At 44.3% G+C, this 24,311-nt stretch overlaps 1 protein-coding gene across 2 annotated transcripts in view; it reads right to left on the bottom strand.

Annotated features, from left to right (window-relative positions):
• Insc (INSC spindle orientation adaptor protein) overlaps positions 1-24,311 on the bottom strand; it is a 106,788-nt gene that overhangs the window by 68,066 nt on the left and 14,411 nt on the right. Inside the window, exons 1-2 of one of the 2 annotated variants that reach the window (XM_029539028.1) lie at positions 14,719-14,774; positions 14,514-14,614 (exon numbers count right to left, since the gene is read on the bottom strand). In XM_029539028.1, the coding sequence (XP_029394888.1) occupies positions 14,514-14,569 (56 nt within the window). In that variant the 5' untranslated portion in view covers positions 14,570-14,614; positions 14,719-14,774. Of the gene's footprint in view, positions 1-14,513; positions 14,615-14,718; positions 14,775-24,311 lie in introns of those variants that run through there. The other variant, XM_021197255.2, reaches the window with a different exon arrangement.

The following is a 24,311-nucleotide window of genomic DNA, read 5'->3' as shown; positions in this document are numbered from 1 at the left end:
GTGTGTGTGTGTGTGTGTGTGTGTGTGTGTGTGTGTGTGTGTGTGTGTGTGTATGTGTGTGTCCTCCCCCTTCCTGTCCCTCCTTTCTCATCAGAACAAGTCGTAGATTAATTTAGAATGGCCTGACTTCTATGATGCAACACTATACACTGTTTACTAAACAGCCAACTTAAGCATAATAATTTATGCAATGAGTTATAAATAATTGACATTGTGGTCGGGGCTTTAACTTCCAACCCTTCTGCTTCAGACACTGGTGACATCCAAGCTAAGTGTCACTTACTCCCCTCGCCCCGCCCGGTTTTCCCCCATGTTGGTCACTCTGCCTCTGCTCTTCCTGCCAGTCCCATGCTGTGTGGCACCAGCATGAGTCTCTCCAGGCACTGGGCGGGTCTGTCTTGAGTTCTGCATCCCTATCATGCCAAGTGAACATGTGAGCAGAAGGCCTTCACCTCTCTGACATGCTCAGTGAGAGCACTCGCCAGGAGAATATCTGCGCACTACTAGAAACATCAGAGCTTTCCTTCACCTCAGAAGACTGTACAAACTCCTTATGTACCCATTATGTGGCAAATGCCCCCTTTGCTCTTCTCTCGCCTGTCTCCATGCACTGACTATCTTCCCCAAGCTAAGTTTTTAACCCCAAGATTAACCAGAAACTACCAAGTTTATTATTAATCCTGTCCACTTAATATTTGCCTTCTATGCCCCGTAACATTTTCTTTTCATTAAACTGCTTGTCATAACATGGTAAAAGACTGGATCCTACGTTCTAGATAACTTCAGGAGTCCTGACAAAGGGAAGTGGTACCCTCCAGCAACCTGGGTGCAAAGATCTAAGGGCAATTCATAATGAATTGCAAGGAGGAAACTGCTGTAGTCTACAGTACTCTCTCAAGAAATAGGAGACTTGGAGGGCATCTGACTTTTTTCTTTTCTTTTTTTGAAACCTGACATAGTTTCAAGAAAAACAGTTTCTAAGGGAAGCTACTTTCTGAGTACTATGATAATTAATAACAAATATCAATCAACTTGACAGGATGCAGACTCCCATAAGAAAAAAAAATTGGGTTTGTTTGTGAGAAATTTTCTAGAATAGCTTAAGTGAGGAGGGAAGACTTACCCTAACAGAGGGCAGGACTATTCTAAGACCTGGAGTCCCAGAGTCAATAAAAAGGTGAAGGTGGGCTGACTCCCAACAATTCTCTTTCTGCTTCCTGATTCCAGACACAATGTGATGTCTGCTTCACACTGCAGCAAATGTCACATGACCAGCTGTCTCCAACTCTGTTGCCACAGCTTCCAGACTATGGTGTGTACCCTCAAACTGTGAGCTACTGGAACCTAGCCCTTCCTCAGTTGCTCTTGTCAGGCATTATATCCCAATGATTAGAAATGTGGCCACTTTCTCCCTACCTATTCAATATAGTACTTGAACTCCTAGCCAGAGCAATCCGACAACAAAAGGAGATCTGCTTGTGGACGTTGTACATCGTGGTGCGGAGCCTAGTGCGCACCACGATGTACAACGTCCACAAGCAGGAAATGCAAATCAAAACAACCCTGAGATTCCATCTTACTCCAGTCAGAATGGCTAAGATTAAAAATTCAGGTGACAGCAGATGCTGGCAAGGTTGTGGAGAAAGAGGAACAGTCCTCCATTCCTAGTGGGATTGCAAGCTTGTATAACCACTCTGGAAATCAGTCTGGCAGTTCCTCAGAAAATTGGACATAGCACTACCAGAGGATCCAGCAATAACTCTTCTGGGCATATATCCAGAAGATCTTCCAACTGGTAATAAGGACACATACTCCACTATGTTCATAGCAGCCTTATTTATAGTAGCCAGAGGCTGGAAAGAACCCAGATGTCCCTCAATAGAGGAATGGATACAGAAACTGTGGTACATTTACACAATAGAGTACTATTCAGCTATTAAAAACAATGAATTTATGAAATTCTTGGGCAAATGGATGTATCTGGAGGATATCAGCCTTAGTGTGGTAACCCAATAACAAAAAATATGCACTCACTGATAAGCGGATATTAGCCCAGAAACTTTGAATACCCAAGATACATTTTGCAAAACACCAGAAAACCAAGAAGGAAGACCATCGTTTGGATACTTCATTCCTCCTTANAATAAGGAACAAAATACCCATGAAAGGATATAGATTCAGAGACAAAATTTAGAGCTAAGATGAAAGGTTGGACTATCCAGAGACTACCCCATCCAGGGATCCATCCCATCATCAGTCACCAAACCCANATACTATTGCACATGCCAGCAAGATTCTGCTGAAGAGACCCTGATATAGCGGCCTCTTGTGAGGCTATGCCAGTGCCTGGCAAACACAGAAGTGGATTCTCCCAGTCATCTATTGGATGGAGCACAGGGCCCCCAATGGAGGAGCTAGAGAAAGTACCCAAGGATCTGAAGGGGGCTGCAACCCTGTAGGTGGAAGAACAATATGAACTAACCAGTACCCCCTGAGCTTGTGTCTCTAGCTGCATATGTAGCAGATAATGGCCTAATCAGCCATCATTGGGAAGAGAGGCCCCTTGGTCTTGCAAACTTTGTATGACCCAGCACAGGGGAATGCCAGTGCCAAGAAGTGGGAGTGGGTGGGTAGGGGAATAGGGGGAGGGGGAGGGTATAGGGAACTTTCGGGATAGCATTTGAAATGTAAATAAAGTAAATAATAAAAACAAACAAACAAACAAACAAACAAAAAAAAAAAACGAGTTACCTCCCAGCAGTTCATTATCTCCTTCCACCATGTAAATCCCAAAGATCAAACTCAGGTCCTTAAGCTTGGCAACAGGCACTTTTGCCCCCTGAACCAGCCTATGGCTTGTCTTACATCCTCTTTGAAAATATGTGTATGCTGTTTCTGTATGTGTCTGAAAGTCAACAGGAGGGAGACCCAACTAAGATCCCCCGCCTATGCCAACCACCCACTTCCCATCGTAATGGCTATGTCACATGATGCTTCCTTCTACCCTGGGCCTCAGTCTCTCACCTTCTTCTCCATTTCCAATTCCTGTTCCCAAGTCCTTCCAGTCTCTCAATCCCAACCTCTTACCTACACCTTCTCCTCACAGGCTGACTTGTCTCATCTGAAGGAGCCTTCTGAATGAGTTCATGTCTCATATGCCCCACATGTCTGCCTGCATGCTCTGTAGGACTGTCTGTCACTCACTAATCTCAACTGTTTAAATCCTTGTAAAGGATCTATCCACTAGATCCCAGATCCTTACACTGTGAGTCACCACCTCATAAGGGATTACATCACAAAATGGTTCCTGAATGCATGATGATCAAAAATTAACTCCAAACCGAAAGTGTATTGGTTCTGAGGTATGCCTCAGACATACTCAGACAACACTAGATCCTGTTAGACCAGGAGACATTACTGCAGAGTTGGTTCTGAACATGCCTAGGCATGCTTTGCACTGTGGGTTTCATCACACCACCCAACTGCAGAACAGTGCCTGAGACACCTCAGCTCAGACATGAGAATCCTGTCACAGTTAGATAATTGTAGTGTTTCTACTGTGCACACGGTATTTTGCTCTTGGGAAGACTTGACGGTTCAACTGTAGAAAACAAAGACTCTTAATAGTTTCCTATCATCATCCTCTGCATGGAAAATACAAAATTAGCATATCCTTGAATTATATTAGGATACTTGATTTTAAAATTGCTACTCCAGTTGCTTATTTGAGCTTCATAAAAAAATCATTAATTTTGGCCTGGGATTAGGATGGAATTATCTAAAAGTTTCTGAAATGGCACATGCATACTTCTGTTATTTTGTACTGCATATTTACATGAACAACATTCTCAGTAATGACAATGATAAAATTATTTAATTATAAAGTCAAAATACTAATCAACTCTAAAAACAGAAGTTCCCCTATGTTCTGCAAGGTCAGACACTCAGCTAAGATTTAATTTTTATGCAGAAAGAAACAGCGTACCTAATCTCCTTCGCATACAGATGTCTTTCTACTTGGTCAAATTGTGTGTATACAAAAAGAGTTGCTTGAAGATAAATGTATTACTAATTATATAAACTAATTAAAGTTTAATTGTTTATATGCCTACTTTATATGCCCATATACTTGGGGGTAAAGTAAACATTTCTTTGGGTAAAATGGGTCCTGGTAGATAAACATTCAGAAATCCTGCTATACCCTGAGCAGATTCAGTCTGTGTGTGCTCACCTCTTTCTGTGTACCCCAGCTGCTGGGCCTAGCACACCAAAGCTATTCCCTGTATATATGAACTAAGTTTAAGTACCTTGTGAATGAGAATGGCAAACCCTTGTAGCTGACAGTCTGTGTGTGTCATAGGGTTCTAAGAATCCAGGGAGGAAACGAAAGGCCACAGTAATCTAGCAGCATGTATGGAGGCAGGTTCTGTGCCAATGATGCTATAGCACTCCCCATTATCAATACATCAGGTCCCCCCGCCCCATGACCCTGGGAGGGTTTCTCGAAGGATTTCTTACAGATTTGGAGACTGAAGCTCAGTGAGGCTGAGTAGCCCATCACACAGCTCAGAAGCTGCAATGTTAGGTGCTGAACCCAACACTTCAGATTCTAGAGCCCTATTCTTAAATGCTACCTGCATTAAAGGGTCTTATGAATGGCTGCTCCCTGTTCCAATGAAGAACAGGGCAGGGTCCTCAAGTAAAAACTATAAATACATCTACACACAGAGGAGCTCAGGTTAAGCTGCCCCTGTGCTGAGGCTCCACTTTTGGACAGCGCCGTGGAGCGCCACGTGAACATTAAATGGGGATAAGCTACTCTTCCCTTCTCTGTTTTTTTCCCTGCCTCAAGGAAGGTTTACTTTTACCGACATGGCCCACACAGGAGTCTTCCCAGATCTAGCATGCCAGTGGCCATCCTAAGACCACCGTGACATTCTGTGAAAGGCAAGAGAGAAAGTAGGTGCTGTCTCTAGAGGCACCAGCCACTCTAACACCTGGCAGGCTTCTGACGATCCCTTACCCTCCACCCAACGAACGGATCCCATTTCATCCACCATGCAAGTCTCAGGCCCTGGCACAAGTTCCCTGCCCCCAGTTATGGGAAGACTTGAAACAACAGTCAGATGTTTTCTATACACTAGCCTTATACCAGCAGAGGCTCCAAAACTGAGCAAGAGAAACTCTCAGCTCTAACAAAGCCCATTCACGCCTCAAACAGGCGAGGTAACACCAATAATCAAATCTGGAAATGATCCTAAAGGTACCCAATGTGTTAAGATCCAGCAAGAAGCCAACTGGGACCCTAACCCCCTGTCTACACCATCTCCTTTCATTCTGCCCACAGCACTATGAGAGAAGGACTATTACTACTTCCAGATGAAGAAACTTCTGCCAGGGGAAAACACTAGGTGAGTACACAGCAAAGCCATCACTCAAACCCAGGCCTCCAGGGCCCAAAGTCTTAGCTACACTAAACACCAGGCTGCCATCAAGATGCTGTGAAACAGTAACCCATGATCATGGAAGATGGAGCCTGACCTCGCCTGGGAATATTTACACACAGGAAATAAGATTTACCCTGTTCTCAGAGGAGAGAAGCTGGCCAAAATGACACGAGTCAGAAGATTTCTATGCAGAGGGAGACATGATGTTCCAAAGGCCAAGAGGGCCAAATTAGTAACATAGTAGGGGCTGCACTGACTGACGCAGGAGGCCTGTGACTGGCAAGGAAGGGGTCTGAAGAGACAGACTGGCCCCAGATCAAAGACCTTGAATGTAGTAAGTTGAGGAATTCGATTTAGCCTTGGGCACATTTGGAGCCACTGATGGCGGGTTTGTTTTTTTTTTCTTTCGTTTTTTTTGGGGAAGAAGAGTGACATGTGGTGAAATGAGTCAGAAGGAGGAGAAGAAAAGTGGGGTTAAATACCAGTCAGGAGGCTGCCTGAGAGACAGTGCTGATGGAAGAGAGAAAACAGAGCCTGAACAACAGTTTCTGGGGATGGACAAAAGCGACTGACATGAAGCAGGGAGAAAAGACTAAAATTGATCCCTGGATGTTGGGTCTCAGTAGCTGGGGCTCCCCTGCTTGGGACAGGAAACACAGTCAAGCAAGGGCTGGTTTTCATTGTGTTTGGTTGCAGTGTGTGGAGGTACATTAATAAGTAGAGGTCACGGGCCACTGCAGTAGTGGAACCAAGCGCTGCAGAGATGTACATCTGAGAGTCCTCAGGGTCATCCAGGGAAGAGACCAGGCAAGATGACACATCCCCTCCCCCAGATGCAGCCCCAGGACCAACTCATCCATGTCCAGCCTTGGTCACTGCGCCACCACAGAGTGTGCTGCTCTCCTCAATTTCAGAGTCTAAGGGCTGTGGCTCATTACGGTTTGGACTATGTTAGCACTAAACATCCCATAATTGCAGAGCTTGCCTGACGCTCTGTCATTAGTTCTCTGGATCTCTGAGCCCCACCTCTCTGTTGGATTTGCTGACCGAACCCAACATAAAATGTCTAGTTAACCGGGACAGCTCTGGCTACGTGGTGGGGGCTCCTGCTGCCTTTGCCCACCCTAACTGCTCCTGGTTCAACTGTCCTCAGTCATGAACTTTAAGTTGCATTCTCAACTGTGCATGAAATCTGCCCTCTGCAAGTACAGACAACTGATCTGATTACTCACACAGAGGAGAATTGAAAATTGAGGTCAAGGCAGAGGGCCTGGCAATGAGTCACTTTTCTTCATGGTGGAAAATCACAAGTCAGGAGCCTGTAGGGGTCTCTGTTCCAAGAGCCAGAGGAACTGAGCTGGGACTGGGGCTCAGTGTTTGCCATATCCATGATGAACAGGAACCTGGACCTGATGCTATAAAGGTCATTCCTGTGCCTGAGAGCAGGTGAGGGGTCCTCCCAGGGTTGGGATTCTTAGGGGTTCTGCCATGTCCCTGAAGATATCCTATTTCCCATGTTGTTCCTCTGCGTCTCAGACAGAGGCTTTCCTAGACATTCAGAATGAGGTGACTAAGCCCCCAAATCTGGATCTTCTGGAGTCTCACAGACTGTAAACACAACTCCAGATGCAACCACAATCTTCTCCACACACCAGACCCCTGGGCAGATGATGTTGTTTAGGCTGCAATTACGCAGGGTTGGGCTGGAGGAAGTTACAGGACTTATCTTAAGAAACTCCAGAACCAAGCAATTCACTCCTAACATGTTTCTCCTGGGCTTCTCTAGGCCAGAGGGAATAGATTACCCACCCAACAAGTGAAGGATTGCCAACTACAGAGCACCTTTTATTATATCATCCTTCAAGGTAGTTTGCTGATCGGAGTTGGCCATTCTACCTTAAGGATGTGGAAGCGGGGATTTAGAGGCATCGTGAAATTTGTCTAAGGACACCGCCCCCCCCATGCCAACTGTCTTAATAAACATCCTGGTCACTGTGCTAAGTGCTTGACCCAAACTCAATTGCCCCCTGTAATCCTCAAAGCAGACCCTTGAAACTACCATCACTGAAACGGAGGTGGCCAACGTCACACAGAGAAATGAGAACAAATCTCAGAAACTATAAGTCTTGATCTTCTCTCTTATGCTGTACCCTTGGGTGGGATCCAGCAATCCAGCCGATGATTCAACCCCTAGGACCTGAGGTCAGCTCCTTCCACTACACAAAACTGTTTGTGTAAAACAATCCTTCCCTTAGTTCTTCCTGAGTAGCAGTGGGTGTGTTAGACTTCAGGGCTGAGTGGTCCCCTTATTACATATCTCTGATGATTCTGTAGAAGAGCAGGGAATGTGGGGGTTTGCATCAACCCTGGAGAAACACGTTAGGAGTTAGCACTGAGAAAGTCACTCCATCAGAATTCTGAGAGCCTTGGGGTCTCCCCACCTCTTCACTGTCCTCACCCCCATCTTGAATTTCTCCTTTCATTCTCTGAAGTCCAGCACTTGGGGAAAGTCTCTAGGGCTTATCCTTTCCATAGCTAAAGGAATGCTCCTCCCATCTTGGCAGACCTGTAACCAGCCTCCAGCTCCTGGCACCAGTCCCTCACTCCTAGCTTATCCTTCTGGTCCTGTGTATAGTGTTCTCCAAAATTCTGGAGTCAATAGTTAGTGGAACTTATTCTCTGCTTGGCTCATTTTAATTTTTTCATATTTCAAGTGGAATTTTCAATCCAAAGCCTTCCAAGTCTAGAATTTGGATTCCCCCCCCCACCTCTCTTTCCTGTTTACTGTGCAAAGTGGGTTCTCTGTAAATAAATGCTTTTCTACATAAAAAGCACTAAGAAATAGTGTGCGAAATTTACCATGCATGCTGGGCAAGGTATTCTAGGATTCTGCAGGAGATGCCTGTCATGGTTTAAATGAAAATGTCTACTCCCATAGGCTCAGGTGTTTGAATATTATCTCAAGTAGGTGGCTATTGGTGGAGGCTTAAAATGTATAGCTTTGTTGGAGGAGGTATGCCGCTGGAGGCAGATTTTAAGGTTTCAAGGCTCTGAAAACTTCCCAGTTCACTCTCTTCTAACTGCTTGAGGTTCACGATGTGTGTGAGGGGGTCAGCTCTCAGCTTCCAGATCCAGCCACCACGTCTGTGACATGCTGCCATGCTGTCTCTGGTATGATGGGCCCCATCCCTTTGATGGAATCATAAACCCCAAATAAAGCCGTCCTTTTATAAGCTGCCTTGGTCACACTGTTGTGTTACAGCAACAAAAAAAGTAACTAAGACAATATCAGAGTATGAACACCATGAAGGTGGACCCTTTAATTATGCAGACATGTTCCTTCCACCCCAAGTGTGTGCTACACCCATCATATGGGAGTCAGCAGAGCATTGTGGGAGAAAAGAAAAGGGTTACTTGAATAGAACTAAGGGATCCCTGTAAGTTTCCTATCCGTATAGCACACTCTCAAGTCAGTGGGATTTGGAAAAGGATAGCTTCAGACAGAAGGAGTATCCTGTGCCAAGAAGGAGAGGCATGGGATCATGTACTATGGAGGTGGTGAGTTGCCAAGTGTAGCCAGAGGGTAGAGGTGAGTTTGAAAACGACTGGGTAGAATTCAGAAGCCTGCTGGAATGCTTTTGCCTGTGGCTTTATCAGCTTTATACTCCAGCAAATCAGGGCAAAACATTCTTCTTTAGTATGCATCCAGTCACACCAAGGAGTGCTATACAACTGAACAGAGCCCCCACCCCCCACACCAGGCTAAAAGGAATACAAAACTAGTGCACTCTATAGTTTCAGCCCAGCTACAGATGGTAAGCCCCGCTGAACATCTCATAGGAGAGACTGAGCAGGCCTCCTCTTTCAATCAATTAAACCTCTGGCTCCCACTCCAAGGTCTCAAGACAAATAGCTTATCCTTTTCTTCCAAACAGCATTTTCTCTGAAAGAAGAAAAGAAAGAGAGGAGGAAGGGATGAAAAGAGGGAAGAATATGGGAAGGGAAGGGAAGGGAAGGGAAGGGAAGGGAAGGGAAGGGAAGGGAAGGGAGGGAGAAAATGAGAGAAGAAAGGAAGGAAAGACGGTAGGAGGAAGGGAGGGAAGAAGAAAAACTAGGATGCTGAAGGCCAAAGAAAGTCCAAGGGAAAAGAACCAAGTCCCATTGCTAAGCTATGCATGTTAAATTTCTCTTACGTGAAGCTCCCTAGAGAAGGGCTTGTTCATTCATTAAATGTCTCTGGGGGATTCGGGATGGGGGACATACACATAAGAGTCTGGTTGTGTGTGCCCACATAAATGAGTGTAGATGCTGACCAAGAACCAGTGACTTTCTTTATCACTCTTCACCTTATTGCCTTGAGACAGAGCAATGACCTGAACTAAAAGGCTGCTGTTTGGGTAGGCTGGACAGCCCAGGATGTGCCTGACTTCACTCCCCCCCCCCAACACACTCCCCAGTGCTAGGGTTACAGGCACTATGTGGGTATTCCTGGAATTTTATATGGGTGATGAGGATTCTACCTAAGGTCCTCATGCTTGCAGACCAAGCACTCATACCCACTTAGCCATCTCCTCAGGCAATAAACACTTATTCATCCAACAACCACTTACAGAGCTCCTATAGTATACATTGTAATCATAGACAAGAGAACCAATATAAATGAGATACCCATTTAGTCCTGCGTGCTGAAGACACTCATGATTGGATAAGGTGTTATATTCCCCATCAACTAAACTCTAAATCTCACTTGGGTAAAGGAAGAAAAAGAATGAAATTATTTCTCTAAAACAGATCCCTGTCATAGACAATTGCTGGAGGTGGGGTGGGGAAATGAGCTTATGAAATATAAGCCAGGGAAGAATTGATTCCTCAAAAGTGGGGGAGGCACCCGAAGATGAACCAGCTCTGAGCCTCAGTTTCCCAGGCTTGCATTGGAAGAATGAGCTTAGAGGGAACTTGGAGCAACAACATTCAATACCTCTGTAGCCCCAGTTCCCAGAAGCGTACAGGAATTTATATTCAACCTCATCTTAAAAATAACTACTGAATCACTCCTGTCTGCCTTTTCAAGGTCACACACCATGTTGTTGTGGATTTCTCCTGGGAAACAGGAGAAGGGAGGGAACTTAATGCTAGCTTTGATTGGTCTGCCTTTTGGCTTAAACAACAGGAAAACATACAATTATCCCATTGACAATTACAGTCTTCACTCTTCACCACAGTCACAGAAAATGACCCTCAACAGCAGAACAGCAGCCACAGAACAGAGTGCACATATGTAAGCCATTACTGACGCAGAGACAGGCTGACCTACAGTGGCCCCCACTGGGTCACCATAGTAAGCTGGGCAGCCAGAGGAACACTCATCAATAGTACAGAGGACCCTGAGCCTTGGTCATCTCAGACTTCTGGTTCAACAGAATTCTCAAGACAAAGAGATTCATGCTCAGTGAAAAGTCCCAAGAGCTGTAGATCAAACTCAATTAGACAAAAGGGAAGTCACTGGATAGAGTGTGAGTTTCTTGCTGGCAGGGACCATATCCAACAAGGTCATTACTAGTCCTCAGCTACACTGTACCATACAAGATCTGTGATTTACATTCAATAAATACGTGTACAATAATTTCACAGGAGGTTAATAAACACAGGACTGCTTACATGGCTGAGTATGTGATATATTGCCCCAAGAAAACTGGGAAAACAGACTGACTTGAGTCTGACCAGCACTAAAAACATCCAGGTTCTACTACTCAGCAGCTCTGGCAACCTCTCAAGCCTCAGTTTCCCCATGGGATGCAGACTTGTCAGTGTTTTCAACCTTTTTCTTTACAGAAAGATTTGTTACTGAGCTGATGGAGGCATCACATTCTGATGTCTTTAGCTGTGAAACCATCTGTGCATATCCTCAGATCCCCTCCTATCACTGCCTTTATTCAGAGAGAAGCTGGACAGAATGGATTTCCTAGAATGGGATGGTTACTGCTGCTGGCCAGCTTGTTTGGTTCTCAACCTTCCTCATGCTGCAACATGCAGTTCCTCGTGTTGTGGGGACCAACAAAAACTGCATTATTTTATTGCTACTTCATAACTGTAATTTTGCTGCTGTTTTGAATCTGATATGCAGGGTATCTTATAGGCAACCCCGAAATGGATTGCAACCCAAAGGTTGAGAACCACTGGTCTAGAGTGTCCTAGGAGACCAACCTCTCCCCATGGCTATGGGCAAATTTCTAGATGGAATTGATTGATCTAGGAAGACACACCAAAAACATAAGCAGCAGCATCCTGTGGATTTGAAGGAAACAGAGAAAGCAAACTGAGTATCATTATTTATCTCATTTGTTTTCAACCTGTGGGTCACAGCCCTTCTGGGGCAAAACTATCTTTCTACAGGGGTTAAAGACCATTGAAAACACAGATTTACATTGCAATTCATAACAGTAACAAAATTACAGTTACAAAGAAGCAATGGAGATAATATCACGGTTGGGGGAGTAACCACAACCCAGGAACTGTATTAAAGGGTCTCGGAGTTGGAAGGTTGAGGACCACTGCTCTGGTACTATCTGCTTCCTGACTGTGGACACAATATGATCAGCTACTTCACATTCCTGCTAACCTGTCTTCCCCTTCCATAATCAGCACCCTCAAACTGTGACCCCAAATAAACCCTTTCTTCTTTAAGCTGGTTTTTATTGTTGTTTGTTTGTTTGTTTTTTGTCACAGTAATGAGGAAGTAACTGATGCATAGAGTTTATTTGAGCAAAGCATGGCTCTCTCACTGGCAGCACTGTTTTTTTGTTTTGTTTTGTTTTGTTTGTTTTTTGTTTTTAATTATTATTTTCTTTATTTACATTTCAAATGCTATCCCGAAAGTTCCCTATACCTCCCTGCCCCTGCTCCCCTACCCACCCACTCCCACTACTTGGCCCAGGCCTTCCCTTGTGCTGGGNCATATAAAGTTTGCAAGACCAAGGGGCCTCTATTNCCAGTGATNGCCGATTAGGCCATCTTCTGCTACATATGCAGCTAGAGACACAAGCTCAGGGGGTACTGGTTAGTTCATATTATTGTTGCACCTACAGGATTGCAGCCCCCTTCAGGTCCTTGGGTACTTTCTCTAGCTCCTCCATTGGGGNCCCTGTGTTCCATCCAATAGCTGGCTGTGAGCATCCACTTCTGTGTTTGCCAGGCACTGGCATAGCCTCACAAGAGGCCGCAATATCAGGGTCCCTTCAGCAGAATCTTGCTGGCATGAGCATTAGTATCTAGGTTTGGTGGCTCTTGAAACCAGAGTTCACAGGGCTGTACCAAGGCAGCATGCGCAGTGAGCTCGACCACACATGGAGACAGAACATCTCCCTGGCTGGTCAGAATGGAAGGACTCCAGTCAGAGTGGCTGGTGGCTTCTGAAAATCCTTGTTTTGATTTTACCCTTTCCCCTGAACTTCACTTTGCCTGCTGTGAAGCAGAGGAGTGGTCCCAGCCTACTGGTTTCTGCATTCCTCTCCAGTGACAGAGCAAGGTGGAACCTAAAGTCCTAGTTAACTGGACCTATTTACCATTCTGATTCCAAAGCTCCCTGTGAGGTGAAATGAGCTGCCACCACAGAGCCAGCCTTGAGATCCATTTAAGCACTCTCCCTCGCACAAACACTGACCTCCACGGGGCTTCCCAACATCTATCCTGAACTTTGAACGCCACCTCAAAGGCTGCTTCATGGAAATAATAGTGATTGCATAGCCAAGGTGAAAACTCCAGGAGCAGCAACATCCTGTGTATGTGAGCCAGTGAGGTGAGGGGGCGTGGCTAAGGCCAGCTCTTTATCCCGCTGTGTATATGAGCCAATGAGGTGAGGGGGTGTGGATAAGGCCAGTCCTTTACCCAGCTGTGAGGACTATAGTGCAGTTCACCAAGAGAGAGGCTTCTGCTGCATGTAACAGTAGTCTCTGCTACTGTTTGCCAACAATCTAGTATCTAACTAAACAAACTAAGCACTTCTAATATTCTGAGAGCATGAACTAGCTTTCTCTGTGAGCAAAGCCCCAAAGTACAGCCCAGAACATGCATGATGGGTCTCCAGACCCAGTGTTTTATTTCATTTTGTTTTGTTATCTCCCAGTATTTTCTTATCTTTCTGTTTCAGTTTTTGTGTTTTTATTTCAAGATAGAGTTTCTCTTTGTAATCCTGGCTGTCCTGGAACTCACTCTGTAGACCAGGCTGGCCACAAACCCAGTGATTCACCTGCCCCTGCCTTTTATTAAAAGAGTCAAATTATCTTCTGTGTATTCACCTACCAACCATCATCTATTAATATATCTTTCTATACAACACACACACACACACACACACAATCTATTCAAAAATCAAATGAGCAGCATGGAAATGAATGTGAAGTAAAACAGCTTCCCTGGCAGTTCTGGCGGAAAGTTTCAGATACAGAAAAGGTGAGATGCAAGTGAAACAAAACAAAACATGACAAAACAGAACACACGGAACTCCACAGAATTATGTTTTCTTAAATAGTCTATCAAAATGTCTCAAAAATCAGAAAAGAAACAGTATTTTAATGATTGCTGGCTGATGGAGCTAAAGGCAAAGTCCCTATGATGATGGAGTATATAAAGGATCCAAGTCTAGCCCAGCTATCAGAAGTCTGGAACATCAGGTCACACAGCTCCTCTAGAGACCAAGCCTACGTATGTCAGAGTCACCAACTGTCCCAGTACCTGAGCCTAAAGAATGTCTAGACACATAGGGACTTTATGTCAATTGGGGCAGTCACAGCAACAGCTCATCAGGCACAGATCTGGCACCCTGAACTTCTACCCCTGCTCTGGTTCAAACCTCTGTGGCCTGCCAAGTCAAACACGCTGTGTGAACCTTCTGGTGGCCTCTCATCTCTCATCCAGTCTAAATACACTCAAACCTTCTGTCTTTATACACTGCTTAACCACCTCCATACCTTAGCCCACACCAGTCCATTCAAAGCAACTAGTACCTCCCAAGGACCCGATCTCCTGACAGTTCTCTTCTGGGTAGGCTGAGCTGCATGACTTACTTACCTCTGCTCTTGCAGAGGAATGGAATCCAGGTGGCGGCCTCCAGGCAGTGCCATCATGTTAATCCCAATCTGCAGCAATGCCTGCCCACAGCGGTCCGGACCCTGAAAAGACAGGCCAGGATGGGTCTGTTAAGAGAGGAGGTACAGTGTCTTCACTTCTCAGATCTGGGTTTAAGAAGCCAAAGTAGGTGAGACAGAAGGTCTACCGGATCTCCTCCTCTTCTAAGCTGATTCACACTCTGATGTTCTCACACAGGTAAGGCGGGACTCAGATGTGACCTTCTTTCCAAATCCCTGGCTTACTGCAACCCCCTACGATCTTTCCCTTTGTCCTACTGTCAAATATTTACCCTTTTGGTGTGTGACTGACATTGGGACACACAGGCCAGCAAATATTGTACAGGACATACACATACTTAAAAAGCTGCCAATGCATTCTGCTTTAAATGATGTCATTTCACTTGAACAGCAAGCACAAAGCTCAGGATGTGACCTCAAGCTCAGTTCAGGCCACTGAGTCATGACAGAGTAGAGGAACTAAGTCATAAAGGAACTAAGTGCAGAGCAGAGCTGACATGCAGAGGAAAAGTGTCTGGGTCCCAGATCACAAACTCCCTGTAGTCTGGCCCACCTCTACACTTCCTATATCTAAGATCATATCTATTCTTGTCGGCTAAGTCAGTGGACATAAAGGTCTCTGCTCTGTTCAGCCAATAGCGTGTCGATAGAAAGATGTGAATGGTTTAGAGACTTCCAGTTCTGGAGCTGAGAGTGCACTTGGCTTTCTTGAACCTCACAGTAACATGTTACAGGGTTTGTCCTCCTCCCTCATAAAATTAACTACCCAACTGTTGGTCTCCTCTGACATCTCCCTTACAGTAAATTTTCTCTATATTCCCTTTTCACTTTCTCCCTGTAAAGTAGACCTCTAAAGCAAGCAGAGAGTGGATGACTACTGTTTCAACAGCAATACTATTACCCTGGTAGATATATCTTACCAGGCAGGTCCTCATTGTAGCTCATGGATGCACAATTGTGTAGGAACATTGATGACTTTTTTCCTCCCTTAGCAGCTTAAATAGCAAGCCAGCAGGAAGGAACTTCCAGCTCAAATCCAACTTGTTTTCTCAATGTCTTACAACCCAAATGGATGGTGTCTTCGGCAATATGGTTTCACAATCTCGTTCTGGTGGGCAATTAAGAGATTGGCAATTGCCTAATGGTGTTCTGCATCAAGGAGGCCCTAGAAGGTCCTAGAACACAGAGAACACAAAGGAAAGACCCAGTTTCCCTGGATAAAATCTAACTGTGATGATATGACAGTGTGAGAGCATTCTATCTTACTTCTATCTTTATCATGAAGAAAAGAGGAAGAACAAACAAACACATTGAAGAGGGAATTGTGGGGCAGTGGACTGTGCCACCAGACAGAAGAACTGGTGAGATCGTAGCAAAGTTCAGAACCCCGATAAAACTCATGACTGAGAACAGCAGGTGTTCAGACTAGCTCCTGATCAGATTCCTGTCCTGGAACACATGACCATTGACACCCCACTAAGAAGACTATGACAACCAGTCACATAGCATAGAACTAAGCCAGAGCCCCGGGCTCATCACAGACCCTCAGGCTCCTATTTCCAAACCCTCGAGGTCACCAGCAGTGTCTGGGTGCACAGGAGGGTGGCAATCACCATTCTCAAGTCCTCGTAGTTCCCAGAAGCGTCTGGGTGCCCAGGAGTTTGAGAACCACAGCCTCAGTCCCAGTGCCCGTCATTTCTCACCTGGGGAAACATGGGCTGCGACCCTTATCTTAGACTGTGCTTCGCCTCCTCTGAGCAGCATGTTGTTGTCACAGGAGCTTGACACCACAGAGGGGAGGCAAAACACAGACCCACAGGAAATTAAAGCCTATGGTAGGTTAGAAAACTGGAAGGAAAATGGTTGACAAGCATCAAGGTCCTTTACAATGTAAACTGAAGGATTCTGCAAGCCAAGGACAAGGAGACCATAGAACTCTAGAGGAAGCCCTGGATCTGACTCCATTGAATCTGAGGGACCTCAAGGAAGGACAGTAGTTATGAGCAGAAACCTAGTTGCAGACAAATGTTTGAGTTTCTCTGGCAAGATTCCAGAAATATGGCTTGGAGACCACAACATTCTGGCAGCCATTTCTAATCCATTGTCTGTGTGTCTTTAGACAGCAGTCGTGGGTGTTTCATTCACAGCTGCTCAGTAGTGACAAAGGTGTGGCTCACAGGCCAACAACCCTTCATCAGGGTGTTCTCTTGCATCCTGTGTCTTTCCACAGTATTTGGGGACACCTGAAGTTCTTGTGTATCAGTAACCTAGTCAGAGGCTCTATTTTAAGACATCATTTTCAGGGTGGGAGTAGGCACAGGATCCTACACAATGACCACCACAGAGTTAGAAGTCTGTAGACCCACAGCTTTCACTCATGGGGATGACAAACAGATGAGGGAGACTATCTGCAAGACCAGATGGTAAACACCAGACAGTGAACCTAGATGATATTTATGAAGATCCCATAACAGTTTTAATAGCTAATATTCATGGAGCATGAGCTGTGTTCCAGATACCCTTTTAACTGTTTCATGTACAATTAACTCATGGTGTATTAGTATCCTGTTATAGAGGAGAGAATTGTGTACTGAAGACCACGCACTAAAATTCCAATCTGAGACTGGAAGAGCGGTGCTGAGCACATGAAGGTGATGAGCAGTGTGACTCCATTCCTCAGAGGTTATGCCCATCCCCAAAGGCCCTCACTAAAAGCCCCAGCTAAAGTATCAAGTATGGCTGCTAAGCTGCTCAGAATGCAGCTCTCACAGAATTTCCCCACCAATGCCTCCATCTCCTTCTGATGCCTACATATTTCCAGCATCCCACTGCTCTAAGTCCCACCCATCCTCTGAGTGAAGGTTCACAGAGTTAAGAACAATCCAAAGCTACATTGTCTATCAGAAAACCAAGAACCGATTCAGAGAGACACCCTACTTCTTACGAATTATGAAAGAGGGTTTAAACAAAATGGGTGATAAATTCAAACCTTCACTCTACTTAATTATCATGTGACTTTGAACCATCAACACCCCTCTGTGACGCCTTCAACTATGCTTACTCCAGAAGCTCTTTGAGGATTAAGGTCAAGCAAAAGGCTCTGATATTGTGCTTGGGTAGGTGAACAGGGGAGTGTCCTTTTTCTTAGGAAATGGAACTGAGAAATATAGATGAGGTGGGAAGGGCACATGTAGATGTAAACAGGAAAGAGGACTGTTCTGCCCACCCCCCACTACATTGCTGCATGGATTCTCTCTCCTATACTTTCAGTCACTGTGTTCTCCTGGGCACTGTGTCTCCCACACCATGAGTGTCTATTCATGAGGACTTAAAGCCTTGAGTATCTTTGAATTAATTAAACTCAATAGATCAATTTAGGTGGCTTAGTTCTGTTCCCAGTTCCCATTAGAGGCAGCTTTTGCTCATCTCCACTTGGCAAAGGTGACTGGTCTCCTGCAGGAAGTTGAGACTATTTACAGTAAAGTATTCCACTAAAACCAGCAGCAAAGGGTGTTTCTGCTCTTGTCTAATGGGACAATCTGGGGACAGCTCACTGCACAGCGGGTATTGTTTAATCTGATGAGTTCTATACAACTGACCACATGGAAGAGACAGTAAATACCGTGGAAAACACTCAGTTCCAGAAGCAGTGTCAGGAAGCTGCCTGGGGGAGGAGAACTATCAGATACGCTCTGGTCCTTCTTTCTCCAAGACTTCAGAGTGCACAGGCTACAAGTGATAGAACCGTCTTTACAATCCACTCTTTCTGTCTTTAGCTCTCTAGAGCTAAAAAGTCTCTTAGAGAATATGACTTCATTCAGGAACCAAATAGGACTTTTCTAGTGCTTCCATATCTGTTTCCCATCTGCAGGACAGGAACCTTGTAATATTGTAGGCATTACGATAATCCATGGACAAACATCATTCCTTTGGTCTTTAACATATGCCCCTTCTCCCTACATCTGAGAGAAAACCCTACCACTATAAATTTTCATGAGACAATATACAAACAAAAGACTAGGCATTTGTATCCTGAAGTTTTTATAGCAGTAACAAATACCAACCAGCCACTGGAGATGTTTGGGTAAGGAAATGGAATGATTAGAATGGAGCTTCAGGGCAGTGGATGGACTCGAGAAGGAAGAACAGCATCGAGGACTTGATTTAGAAGATGATGGAAGCTTTCAGAGAGAACACTAGAGCCCAATGAACATGGTATAGAAAAAGAAAGAATAGAGAAAAGCTTTTCAGGTAACAATGAATCTCCTTCAACATCTGATCTTGGGATCTCAGATCTGGGGTAAGAATGGGGATAGCCATTGGAGCCATCCCTGAGTTAGTAGCTGGGATGCCGGGCATCCTGCAGCAATTAGATACTTCAAGGACTCTCATTCCCAGGGGAGGTGCAAGAAACCAAGCAATCTGCCACCTGGCCCTGTGTAACAGACTGAGTCTCATGAAATATAGAAAGCTCTGGCTCCCTGGAGAAAGCCGTGGTGACTCCTCACAGCTGTCAGACCACAGGGGCCAAGAAACAGGCAGAGAAGACCTCAGGACTCACAAAACAAGTCTTACCCCCTCTAGGCCTCCACAACCCTGTGTGACAAAGAACAGCTTCAGCAAAGCACACACAGGGTCTCAATCCTCTGCTTGATGAACTGAATCTATCTACCTTCGAGACTTTACCTAAAGGGCCACAAAAATTCTATCAGTGAAACTATATCTCAAAGTAGTCAGGACAGAGGCTGTGGTCACCAGGAATAAACAATCCAGTCTTCCTAGGAGACCTTAAATCACACTCTTAGGATATTAGAACTAACGGGAAGCCAGGGGACCAGTCCCTCGACACAGTAATAAGAGCAATAACCATGAAGAGAGGAAAGTGAGGCATACTTAATGGCTGTAAGACACTGTTCTAAACACTGTACACTTAGTCTTTAGAAGAGTTCCCTAAGTTAAGTCACTGTGTCATCCCTGATTTTCAGGTAAGTGACAGAAACAGGGAAGAGGCAGAACAGACCTCAGGACTCACAAAACAAGGCTTTACCCCCCCACCCCCACCCAGGCCTCCACAGCCCTGTGTGATACACATACAGAGAGACAGGTTCACAGGGAGGAAAATCAAGATCACTAAAGATCACAGCTATGCTTCAGATATACACACATGTGCAGTAAACTGCTTGTTATCCTCTAGAAAATCCCAATAAACCTTTGCCTAGAAGAGCTGTAGGAAGACCAACCTAGGCCTCAGTATCTGCAGGAGAAAATCAATGGAGCTTTGGTGACCAGTTATAAATCCGATACATCCATGTCTGCTTTTATTATTTGCTGTGGTTATCAAGGACAGGGAAGCAGAGTAGTAAGGAAAATAAATGCAAGGGTCTTGATTGTATACTGTCCTTTGGAGTGAGATAGATCAGATAAGTTAGTTCAGGCATGTGTTTGCATCTCTAGAGAGAAAGAGAAAACTATTGTGTACTTGCTGGTTTGATGTTAACTTGACACAAGCTAGTCATCAGAGAGGAGGAAGCCCCAATTGAGAAAATGCCTCCATAAGAGCCAGCTATAATGCAGTTTCTTAATTAGTGATCAATGGGGGATGGCCCAGCCTGTTGTGAGTGGTACCATCACTGGGCTAGTGGTCCTAGGGTTTATTAAAAAAAAAAAAAAAAAATCAGGCCGAGCAAGTCATGGGGAGCAAGACAGTGAGCAGCATCCCTCCATGGCCTCTGTATCAACTCCTGCTTCCGGATCCCTGCCCTCACTGCTTTTGATAATGAACTATTGTATGGAACTATGGGTAAAATAGACTCCTCCCCAAGTTGGTTTTGGTCATAATATTTCATCACAGCAAGAGTAATTTTAAGACAAATGCCATTGCTGGCAAGATGTTCCTACTGGAACCCATGTTTCCCAATGCCTGGTTTATAAACCACCCATTCTCTAAATGGCATAATCCATCCAAGCAAACCACCATGTGGCCTCCACCAAATGTCTTGTTTAGAATCAGGAAACCCATGGCTGCCTCCATAGTGTGTCTTGAAATACAGTTCCAGAGCAATGATTACCCAGCTTCCCTGTGCTTTGGAAACTGCACAGGAGCCTGTTGTTCCTGGCACTTAATTAAGCTGAGGATTCTTGCCAAAGGCTATAACTGAGGACTGATGACCTGAACTCTGAGACCTGAGGTGGAATATTCCCTGCAAAGGGGCTTGCCTGGGTTTTTGAGCCTCACCTACCAGAGCTCTGTGGACTAAGAATATACACTAAGGAATTAGACTTCCAAGTTCACATCAGGTTATATTTTTCTATAAGACAGAATTATATAATTAATAAAATGACAATTCTGTATATACCAGTGAATGTGAATATATATATATATATATATATATATATATATATATATATATATGCCATGTCCCTTTTGGCGAAAGCACATAAATGCAGAAAGAAGCCAAAGGTCATTCTACCAACTCTACTCTAAGTATTCAAAGGCCTTTTCATCTTCAAACTTTAAATGATTACTTCTTACTTTCTAACTTTCCCTGATATAAATATTATCCAACTGCTCAAATGTTGCTTATCTTTGATTTGCAGAAAAGAGAGACCTTCCCCACTGGGCTCAGATCCCAGGGTGCTAAAATTAACCATCACCATGTTCTAAGCTAATGACTTACTGGTTGTAACTGCCTCGAATGGACATAACTCTCAGATAAAGGCCATTAGAGAAAATTGAATAGCTCCAATGTGGTGAAAATTTATTTCATAAATCACATTCAGAGGTCACACTGGGCGAGCTATTTCCCTTTCTGAGTCATGCTGAAGGCCCAAGTTGAAGGGGTCTATATACTCTTGAGAGGGAGGACGTAGGAAGGAAAATTTACAACATCTTATATTTTCATGGATGCATTGTTTCTTTCTTCTTAGTCCATGTGAGGATGATAGCACAAGCCAGGCTTCTCTGACCCCTTCCCTTCCCGACCCTCTGCACTGGAGGTAGCACAGAATACAGAAACCACAGAAATCTGTGACTGTTTCCACTTCAGACCCTCTAATCTTTGTGGGATTTTTTTTTTTAAGACTGGAAAAAAAAATAACTGTAAAAAAAAAAAAAAACTGTAAAATCAGACTGGAACCCATTCTGTGTCCTAAGATTATCCTAAGAGCATAGTGCCTGTATGACACTTCAGAAGCTATTAACAATCTAAGAATCTAAACTACATGAGAAGTTTCATGGCATCCCTCTGTGTGCCTGATTTCTTACCGAGAAGTCAAAAATCTGTTCTCTCACCCCGAAAGGCTAAAGGGCAAACTCTATTAAATGTATTGGAAAGAAGCAAAATGAAATTTGAATATAAAGAAAAATTAGTACTTAGAAATTACTATTGTTTGAACATTCAAGTTCCCATCAGGATGCATAAAAATCTAATCGCCAATGTGTTAACTGGGAGGTAGAGTCCAGGGAGATAAATAATCATGAGAGTGAAATCCCTGAAAATGGATGGCTACTATTATATAAAGGGCTCTCAAATATGGATTTGCTATCTTGATCTTTCTATATTCTGCCACATGGGGTCCAGCCCTTTTTCCCCTCTGGAGGATGCAGCATTCAGAGATCTTCTTGGCAGAAAAGAAGTACTTCTCCAGATACAAAGCTGGGGGGGGGGGTCTTGATACTAGATTTTCTAACCTCACATTGTGAGACAATACATTTCTACACATACTAATTATAGTCTTGGCATTTGGGGATAGTAGCATAGGACATAAAGCATGCTTTGAATGAACACAAACACTAAGATATTTCTGTGATTAGCAGCTTTAGCCCTAAAGAAACAGCTACCATCCCAGCTCACACAGTGTGACCAAAGGATTATGGGACATTCAACAGAGAAGTAAATCTGAATCAGAACCTTGGCTCAGTCACAATGGTAAAGTATTCTCACTAGCTTCTTAGTGAAAAGAAATCATAGACAAGACGTAACCAACTCTGAGGCTTGACACATTCTGAGTTTATAAACAGAATAAGCCAGAGTATGTGTAAGCATCATCATTCTCACCACGCTATTGACATTGCTCCAATGTGCATAGCTAAAGAAGCCTTTAAGGGGACCCTAACCAAAAAAAATCCCATTTTAAGGGGATGTAAGATGCACTGTCTGCATCTGCCTACTTAACTACATAGACCTCAAACATGAAGGCCAGAGCTCTATAGAATACTACATTACCAACACTTATCAGTATTTCTAGAGCACCACATGTCACAGCAACACTTGAGCAGTGCCTACAGTGGAGCAGGAGCTCAGTCAGCATGAGAGTGGACTTGAATAATGTCCTATCCATTGAGACTTTGAATCTGTCTCCAAGATGGCCGTCTCTACTCTCACACATTCGTGCATAATAATAGTGTTTAACTGGAGCCATCTTGACTTTTTATGAAGCAACAGGGTGTCTTTCATTTTACTATATCTTCAATGCAATGAATTGTTATATCTGGCACTTAACTATGTGCCAGGAAGTTTTCTAAGTGTTTTGAATAAATAAGCACATTTCCTCCCCCCCCCCAAACATCTAAAACAGTCAGTGCCGCTGTTGTCCATACTTCAGAGAGGTAGAAGGGAAAAGAGCCTTAACTCTATATCATGGTTAAAATGTTGAATGGGGATAAAACACCACTTTCTCTGCCAATCCTCTACAGCTTATCACTGTTTTTCAGCAGCTAATTTTTAGTTGGCAACAGAGCCCCCCTCCCCACCCCTCTCTCTTTCGATTTGTTTATTTTAGAACCCCTTTCTTACACAGAAAACTAACAGTATGTTTTTCATTCCAGTAAAATGATAGATCAGATAGCCTAAATAGTTCTCCATGAAAATTGCTTTCTTTAAGTATTGAGATATTTATAGGCATCAGTTACTACTCTTGTTTCTGTGACAAAATATCTGACAAAGCAGCTTAAGGAACTGAAAGGTTGATCTTGGCTCATGCATGGTTGTGCAGCCATCATGTTAGGAGGTCACAGCTGCAGGAGGACAAGGCTCATGTGTCCTCAATCAGGAAGCAGAGTGATGAATGCCCCCAGGTAGCTTTCTCCTTCTTCCCCTTTTTATTTAGACCCAGACCCTAAACCAAAGCATGCTACTACCAACATTTAGGATGAGTCTTGGCTCCGCAATTAAACCACTTTGGAAATGCATCATAGACAAGTGTCTCCCAGAATCTTCTGAATCCAATGAAGCTGACAGTCTTATTCAGGGTTTCTATTCCTGCACAAACATCATGACCAAGAAGCAAGTTGGGGAGGAAAGGGTTTATTCGGCTTACACTTCCATACTGCTGTTCATCACCAAGGAAGTCAGGACTGGAACTCAAGCAGGTCAGGAAGCAGGAGCTGATGCAGAGGCCATGGAGGGATGTTCTTTACTGGCTTGCTTCCTCTGGCTTGCTCAGCCTGCTCTCTTATAGAACCCAAGACTCCCAGCCCAGAGATGGCACCACCCACAAGGGGACCTCCCTCCTTGATCACTAATTGAGAAAATGTCTTACAGCTGGATCTCATGGAGGCATTTCCCCAACTGAAGCTTCTTTCTCTGTGATGACTCCAGCTGTGTCAAGTTGACACAAAACTAGCCAGTACACTGGCAAAGAAGATGAACCACTCTATGGCCTTAAAACATGTCACTGATCTGGTAAAGATAGATAGATAGATAGATAGATAGATAGATAG

This window comes from Mus pahari, chromosome 1 (assembly GCF_900095145.1).
Source record: "Mus pahari chromosome 1, PAHARI_EIJ_v1.1, whole genome shotgun sequence".
NCBI lineage: Eukaryota > Metazoa > Chordata > Mammalia > Rodentia > Muridae > Mus > Mus pahari.
Note: the sequence above shows the minus strand (reverse complement) of the source record. Positions and strands in the feature narration are given on the sequence as shown.